General features: G+C 39.6%; 2 protein-coding genes across 3 annotated transcripts in view; one reads left to right on the top strand and one right to left on the bottom strand.

Annotated features, from left to right (window-relative positions):
* Window positions 1–8,262, bottom strand: part of LOC113217278 (medium-chain acyl-CoA ligase ACSF2, mitochondrial-like) — a 32,936-nt gene that overhangs the window by 4,369 nt on the left and 20,305 nt on the right. The window lies entirely within an intron of this gene.
* Window positions 57–7,106, top strand: LOC127749539 (neural-cadherin-like). Of its 2 annotated transcripts, none has more exons than XM_052268114.1 (7): window positions 57–424; window positions 514–814; window positions 929–1,118; window positions 2,706–2,947; window positions 3,253–3,450; window positions 3,553–3,711; window positions 3,797–7,106. In XM_052268114.1, exons 1-7 carry the CDS (start codon window positions 200–202, stop codon window positions 3,916–3,918), a joined length of 1,437 nt encoding a protein of 478 aa, XP_052124074.1. In that variant the 5' UTR covers window positions 57–199; the 3' UTR covers window positions 3,919–7,106. The 2 variants fall into 2 exon arrangements, with proteins under 2 accessions (XP_052124074.1, XP_052124073.1); XM_052268113.1 differs by lacking the exon at window positions 2,706–2,947 and adding an exon at window positions 2,185–2,426.

The following is an 8,262-nucleotide window of genomic DNA, read 5'->3' as shown; positions in this document are numbered from 1 at the left end:
AGAATTTTGTTGTGTTTGCTTTTTGCATTTTGTTTAAAGAATTGAGTTTTCATGTCATTTTTTGTTTTAACAGCTCTATGACTTGGCTCATCCTGGCCTCTCCAGAAATTCTGTGGCAGGATGTCCTCAGACTGAAGAATTATGTTCACAGTCAGATCTTACATTCCGCTGCTGGGAACATGGCATTTGTACTGGCAGCATGACTGAAGCACGCTGTCAGTGCCTCCCAGGGTGGACTGGTCCCTCATGTTCTGTTCCAACAGTGCCTACCACATTCAAGCCTCAGAGCTATGTCAAGTATGCTCTGTCATTTGACCCTGATAAATATTCTACCATTATGCAACTTCGTTTCCGTACTAGAGAGCAAAATGGTGAGCTCTTCCGTGTCAGTGACCAGCACAACCGTGAATATGGTATTTTGGAGGTATGTGGATCAGATCTTTAGAGTCTTTGAAGCTCTTTGATTGCTTTGCTATGATCTGCCTGAACTTAATAAACATTCAAAACTTCCAGATCAAAGATCGCAGGCTCCATTTCAAATTCAACTTGAACAGTATTCGCACTGAAGAGAAAGACCTTTGGTTGGCTTCTATGTATGTGGACGATGGGCAATGGCACAGCGTTCGCGTGAACCGCCATGGTTCTGCCGCATTCCTAGAGCTTGATGGTGGTGAGGGCCGAAGGTATAATGAAACCTTTAGTTTTACCGGCCACCAGTGGTTGATTGTCGACAAGCAGGAAGGAGTTTATGCTGGAGGGAAAGCTGAATACACAGGGGTCCGAACATTTGAAGTTTACTCAGACTTCCAAAAGGGTATGTTGTTTGATTTCACATGAGATCGATATTAATCTTATTCATCTTAATTTTTCTTGAGATCTTTTTGACTTTATTATTTGTCTAGCTGATAATTTTTTTGTAAACCTTCAGGCTGCTTGGATGACATCAGATTGGAAGGAAAGCACCTTCCTCTTCCTCCAGGAATGAATGGAACCCAATGGGGACAAGCCACTATGGCTCGAAACTTGGAGCGCAACTGTCCGTCAAATAACCCTTGCGCCAACGTCATCTGCCCCGATCCATTTGAATGTGTTGATTTGTGGAACGAATATGAATGCACGTGAGTATCCATACTTTGCTTTCCATGCCCTACTTTCCGTGTCGATCTGTAGGTGTGGTTCACTCAGCTGTGAGCCGTACCAGACTGGCAGCCAGGTAGGCCCACTAACAGTCAGACGCACAGGCAGCCGGCTGGCCAGACGGCCGGACGCCTTAAGTGCTTCCTGCCGGGCACTCAAGCATGCAGTAGCAGTGTGCACACACTGTGACAAGGTGTGGTGCACAGAGCAGACAACTGGAGCCTCCTCCTTCCCTCTGCCTGCCTGGGCAAGGCCCCCTCCACCTCTCTCCTACTAGGCAAAGTCTTTCTTCGTTTTTTCTTTTTCTTTTCTGGGAGATTAAAAAACCTTCTGTGAATTTGTATAAAGTATTCTTTACATCTAGTACTTTTTTTTCTTTTTTTTTTTTTTTGCTTTTGAAATACATCATATTTACATAGTTTCCTCATCCCTTTTGTGGCATCAAAACTGGATGACACAAATCAAAGTTGCTGTTGTATTCATACAATATAAAAACTAATCACCAAGAATTACTTTTGAAACAATGAAAGCAGTTCTTCCAAACATAAATTTCAGCTCACACAGAGCTATGATGCTGTTAGATGCTCTTGAGCAAGACAGGATGTCATCTCCTCCCATCCTTTTCCTCCCGCTCCCTTCCCTCTCTCCTGGCCTCCTTTCCCCCACTGCTCCAGCCGGAGTTCCTCTAACAAAACAGAGCTCTGCATTGTGTTGACTGTTGTCAGTGTGGTCTGAGCCCTTCAGGATAAATAAGTATTATCTCCTCAGGTTCCACCTCTCCTGATGGGGACTATATACCGGTATAGTTTCATCTTGAAAAACTATGTTTAAGGAGAGAAGTCATCTGTTCTCCATTAAAGTTTACAAAGTTTTGCACATGTTTTGGGGAGAAACAGAATGTTATGTTGAATGTGTATGTTCATGTTTTGTAATTTTTTTTCAGTCAGAATTTTTTTTTTCCTCTGGATGTTTTTCCAGTTTAGTTAGAAAGAGGGATGTTTATTTTGTGTCTGTGGTTGTATCCTCATAATACTTGTTATTTCTTAGCTGTGGAGTTGGTCGCATCATGTCCCCTGATGCGAAGGGCTGCATGGATAAAGACGAGTGTCTTGATAAGCCCTGTGAAAATGGTGGCCACTGTTTCAATGAAGACCCCCGAACCCGCTACCGCTGTGAATGCCCTGATGGCTTCTGGGGTGAAAACTGTGAACTAGTCCAAGAAGGACAAACATTGAAATTGAGCATGGGTGCTCTTGCAGCAATATTAGTCTGCCTCCTTGTCATTCTCAGTATGTGAACACTTTTTTTCCAGCTCGAACTGCCTGGCCACTTTAGGTGCTGCATACTTGTGCTGTATTTTGTTTAGCTAGTCTCTCCACCTTTTCATCTAGCTATATTTTATTTTATTTTCATGTTTTATGCTGTATGCTGGCTTGCTCTCTGAGCTCAATTAAACTCGGAGATATAATTTCAGTTCTCCACGGCTAATTTAATTTTGTGCTGCACCTTGTAGAGCTTGTTAGCAATTTTTAATTTTGTGCTTGTTATGTTTTTGTTGTTACTTTTAGTTGCCCCGCTGGATTTAGAGTACAAGGCCACCAGTGTGTCAATGAGAATGAGTGCGAAGAGTGGAAGCCGTGCATGAATGGTGGCACGTGTATAGATTATGATGATGACCGTCGTTATGAGTGTTTGTGCTCTCGAGGTTTTACTGGCCTCGATTGCGAACTTGAGCTTCTTGAATCAGGAATCATCACTCCCTCTACTGACTTCATTATTGCTATCTTCGTTTGTGCTGTGTTGCTTCTCAGTAAGTGAACCACCCTGAACCACCAAAGACTGAAATCTCACTTCTTAATATCCTAGAAAAATGGAACATTCCAAAATGAGAACACTTTTTTTGGGTGATTCAACTGTGTTTCTAGTTTAGCTTTCTGGTGCTTTTTGAATCAATATTTATCACAGCATTTTAGAAAATCTGCTAGTGTAGACAAATTTAATTTGCTTAGATAATTTGCTTCTAAAATCTTTGGTTATCTTGTTAATACTTTGAAGTACTCATTTTATCACAATGACATATTTTTTATATCCTTGTTCTTTTTTTTCCTCTTTTAGTTTTAGTGTTGGTGTTTGTTGTATACAACCGAAGACGTGAGGCTCACATAAAATATCCAGGGCCTGATGATGATGTTAGGGAGAATATTATTAATTACGATGATGAGGGAGGTGGAGAAGATGACATGACTGCGTTTGATATCACACCTCTCCAAATACCCATCGGTGGACCACTCCCAATGACAGCCAAAATCCCCTGTAAGTGCGATTTGTGACAAGCAGTGTTCGTTGTACACGATGACAAGTTAGATAAATGTATTTGTTTTTCATCTTTACGATAACACTTTTAAAAATGCACAGATCCTCATCTTGGCCCTGACCCAAATGTTGGTATTTTCATCGAGGAGCACAAAAAGAGGGCTGATAGTGATCCTAACGCTCCACCGTTCGATGACTTGCGTAATTATGCATATGAAGGTGGTGGCAGTACAGCAGGATCATTATCTTCATTAGCTTCTGGTTCGTGGCAGTAATTATATGTACAGTACTGTAGAAACATTTTATCAATCAATTAAATGCTAATATTGTTTTGAAAAATTTTCAGGTACTGATGATGAGCAGCAAGAGTTTGATTATTTAGGAGCTTGGGGTCCACGGTTTGACAAGCTAGCTGATATGTACGGACAGGATGGTGGAAGTGAAGAAGAGGATGAAGATGATGTTTAAACAAATATTTTAAAAAATGGGACTCTTCTTGGTTGCTTGAGGCGAACTTTCACTTTACCTGTACCGTCCCCCCTCTAGTCTCATCGGCTCTTGTCACTTGTCAATACACTAGGGCTCAGAGTTATGAAGTGTGTTTGTATGGACTTAAGAAGTTAAATGAAGACTGTAACATTGCGACTACTCTAATAATCACAAAATAATTACTTAATATTGATAGATGAGAAATGCTTTTTTATTCTCACCAAAAGAATTTTATTTCATTGCCTATTTCAAGACAAAATTTGTCATCTCTCATAATTAATATGAATGTAATTATACTTAAGCAAAGTATCTCTAGATCATTTATAAATGGATATGTGCTGTATGTTTGTCTAATGTACATATTAGGTGTAGTGAGCTGTCTTGAGATACTCAACTGAATCAGTATGATGTAGTTTTGTTATGTAAATAGAATGCCATGTTGGAGTGGAGTATTTAAGAAATGTTTTGCACATAGATTTAAGAAGTTGAAAATAGCACTGACTGAATGATGTCTTGAAGAGATTTCTGTAGTAAATTTTCTATCCTGAGCTAATATGCAAGGTATTATGTGGGAATCTGTAATGAAGGATTCCATTTCCATTGCACTTTATTTGAGAATTAGTTCCTTGGAGTTCAAACGCGAATCTGGAAGAAATTTTTCCTTCTGCACTTCTCCATTAGATTTGAAATATGTATGTTGTTCCAAAGATTTTTGAAATATTATGTTCTAGTGAAGTAAAATCAAATATTAAGTGTTATAATAGGTTTTTCTTTTTATTTATCTAGACTTCAGTCTCATTGGAGAAGTGCCAATTGATAATATGCTAGTGGAAAAATCCATTTAAAAATGAAATGTGAATTTATGTGTGGAAGTGTCTGAGGCCAGGCATATTAGTGCTTGTTTTCATCATAGTTTAAGTTCAAACTATACCAAAGTCTCATAAACTCACAAGTCTTTTGTACTATGATTTCAATCATTCTTATGTGTTAAGAAGAAATTAATATATGCAGTGTTTTATTATTTATTGTCTAGGATAAGATAGCTTTTGTTGATAGCCTTACCATGCCATAATGGTAATGTAAGTCATACGGCTTGGCCTCTGTATCATTCCCTAGACAACTTTGCCACTATTGTTGCAAAGGGTCAACGTTTCCAAGCTGAACACTCATAATTTGCCAAAACTATTAGTTTCAAGTTCAAGTATTTTTATTAGTCAATAAGCATTGTGTCAATTCTTTATTTTTGTAATTTGTGTTTGTTTGTTACATGAGAATGTTACTGTTTCACTTTGGCTACCATTCATTACATTTTAACCTTGCAATGGCTTTAGTCATTTTATGCAGTGATCACTTTATACATAAGCCGGAATGATGGTAGATTGTCAATTGAATCAGTATCCTCTAATGTCACATTCACAAATTCCTATGCAAAGTCTTGCATTTGACCAGTTTACATAAAAGCAAATAGCTTTTCTTTTAATTTGGTTGGATTGTTTCAACTTTTCATATAATTTCCATTACCTTTTATCAATAAAGAGAACTATCCTTACAGCACTGCACTTAGCAGCTGCCCCAGTTTTAAAGTTAAAAGAATGAAGAACAGTATTAAAATTCCTATTTGTATTCTTAGAAAATTTAACATTAAGTAATTGGGCCACTTCAAATCATTAACTTAAAAAACTTAAAATAATTTTAAAATTGGTTTTATCTTTTTGAATCTTCCAATGTTGAGGTGTCATTCTTCTTGATTGACATCAGAGATTGCTCCCATCAAAGCTCAAAGCCTAAAAAGTAAGTCTTAATTGTTCTCATTTGACTTATCAAGTATTTCTTCCCCTCTGCCTTTAGCTAGGATCTTATCATGAAATGTGAAGTGTCTTGGGAGTTCTCGGCCTATCCTACATGAAAATTGACGTGTAAGCGAGGCTGTTTTATCGGCAGAAGAAATTCATAATATGATTTTGTCCATTTCTGTCTTTACAATAGCACAACTTTGCTCTCTGTTTGAGAGACTGGATTTTTTATCATTCAGTTGCTTTATGTTCCTATGTGTAATTTTATAATGTTTTTTATGTTTATGGTTTAATGGGATTTGACATTTCCTAAAAATGTTGTTTTATCTCTATCCTCTATTTCATGACCAGAGTGCGTTTTGGTACCTATCTTGTTCCCATATTCCAACCCCAACTGATTATTGGACATGCAGACATTTAACGGCATCAGACGTTACCCGAATCACTGCCATGATTGCCTGTTAGATATGCCATTGTCCCCTCACTGCCTGGCTCCTTTTTATGACTGTCCTAATATTTTGTTACCCTACCCTAGAAGATATTATTGTAGATTTTTGGACTGCAAATCATCATTTCATTTGATTTCTTTTTAAATTTTGTTACATTTTTTGTTTGTTAAGAGCAATAATCAATTTTATCAATTATCAGATAAAGTCACTCAATTCTTAGATGTTGATAAAATGATTAGCTTTGAATTTTATATTACGCCTATTTGTGTATGTACGACTTCCATCGATAAATGTGAGTCGAGCAGGGATGCCATGAATTTATTTACAAGCTAGTGACCATTATTCAACTGATTTTGCCATATTATAGTATTAATTATCTGACTTGATGATGTTGGGATGTTTTGCAGCAAGTCAATGTACCTTTAGTTAACTCTTATGATGAGTTTTTAGTATATCATAAGTTTATCATTAGGTACTTCTAAGCCTAAGGTGGGGAAGGGGTGGGTCTGTGAGAGTAGCTGTTGCAAGTCACTTGTGTAGATTTCAGTGAAATCTGAAGTTCCAATATGATTTAGTTTTTAATATTTATTCATCTTGTAAGCAAATTGTCTTGATTGTGTTCAGGCAATTGCACTATGCCTTACACTGTGTTTCAGCTACAAAATATTTGATTTATCCTCGTGCTTATTTTTTACTGATCAATTTATACATTAGAACCATTCATTTTCGCCTCAATTGAACTGACCTTCACAATTCACTCAATGATTCTTTAACCAATTGAACCTGTAAATTAATTAATTTTGGAATCCACTTAGTTCTATCTGTATAATGTGTGTCAATATTTATGTTTTGTTTCTTTTTAATTTTCATCTGTGATTCGATTTAGCTGTTTAAGTTCAAACTTAATAAACTGGATACAATGTTATTTTGCTTGTCGTCATTTATGCTGCTTTACAGCAGTACATAGCGCCTCAAGCTCTCAATAGTGTCAAAAAATTCACTCGACAACCAACGGGCGCTCAGCCCCTGCGAGACTCGGGGTAGGCCACCCCGCAGTACACGCACGCACTGCAGACAAGATGTTGCCTATCATCTAGGCGCTATGAGACGCAGCGAGTTGTTGGCACCGTTAACTCACTACGTCCCTGTTTGTAGCTACACGATTGTAGCTACAGCCGACAGTGCCCGAGTCAGCTCAAACTGAACCGTCCATAGACGAATTCATTACATCCGCAAATGCTAGAATATCAACCAGAAGTAAACAGCGCTAAGAACTAAAGCGAAAGATATCAATGCCTCTCCGAAGCTCTCGCCTTGCGTCTCCGAAGCTCTCGCCTTGTCCAAGCGCTCGGAGGGACAGGGGGCCGCGGGGGCCCGATTCAGGAAAGCATTGTCTACCCTCCAGGCGTTTTCAGCGACAATCATCGACCCGCGCCTAGATTGACACGGCGTCACTTCCTAGCTTTAGAAAGGATTTATGAGCCTGGGGTCAAGAGGAGCCTAAACCCAAAGTCCCCGTCACGACAAACGCCTTAGAGAGAAGCCGTGGCCTACCTCGCAGGCGTCCAAGCGACAACGACAACTCGTGTCGCGGCGACAAGTGGTAGTAAACACGTCCCTGTTCATGGACACAAAAGTGTGGTCACAAAAATGGGGCAACATACGATGTACGACGCCACCAGCCACACGCCCCTTTTGTAGTCAAACAGTTGTAGCTACGGTCGACATGACCGCATGCAGCTTCATCCGAACCTAAATTGTCGGCCCTAAGATCAACTCTGGGTCGGGGCAAATTTTTCTTTGTCGCTTTTTGTCTCCCGTTAGGCAGGACCGAGCTCGGAGACCTTGGCCCCGGAGGAGCAAGCTGGTAGCCGAGCGTGTTGAAGCGTGATCGGTGGAAGATCGTGGGGATGGTCGGTAGTTCGAATCCCGCGTCCGCGATCATTTTTCCTGCTCTGCTGGCCAAGTGTGTTCGAGCGTCAGTCACAGCTGAGATCTAGATCTGGATGCCGCCGATAGTTGTGCTCTGTATCGTTTCGTCGTGGCCAAGTCGGTAGCGTCCGGGCCCGGTCCCGGTATGA

Source organism: Frankliniella occidentalis, unplaced genomic scaffold (genome assembly GCF_000697945.3).
Source record: "Frankliniella occidentalis isolate FOCC.00 unplaced genomic scaffold, Focc_3.1 Scaffold64, whole genome shotgun sequence".
NCBI classification, from domain to species: Eukaryota; Metazoa; Arthropoda; class Insecta; order Thysanoptera; family Thripidae; genus Frankliniella; species Frankliniella occidentalis.
The sequence above is the reverse complement of the archived record's forward strand: the minus strand, read 5'-3'. Positions and strand labels throughout refer to the sequence as shown.

Bases quoted from the DNA above. Each gene is read 5' to 3' on its own strand.
- LOC127749539 (XM_052268114.1), top strand. From the start codon at position 200: ATGACTGAAGCACGCTGTCAGTGCCTCCCAGGGTGGACTGGTCCCTCA. The intron at 1,119-2,705 runs GTGAGTATCCAT...TGTTACTTTTAG, and splicing joins TGGAACGAATATGAATGCAC to TTGCCCCGCTGGATTTAGAG. The intron at 3,451-3,552 runs GTAAGTGCGATT...AAAAATGCACAG, and splicing joins AATGACAGCCAAAATCCCCT to ATCCTCATCTTGGCCCTGAC.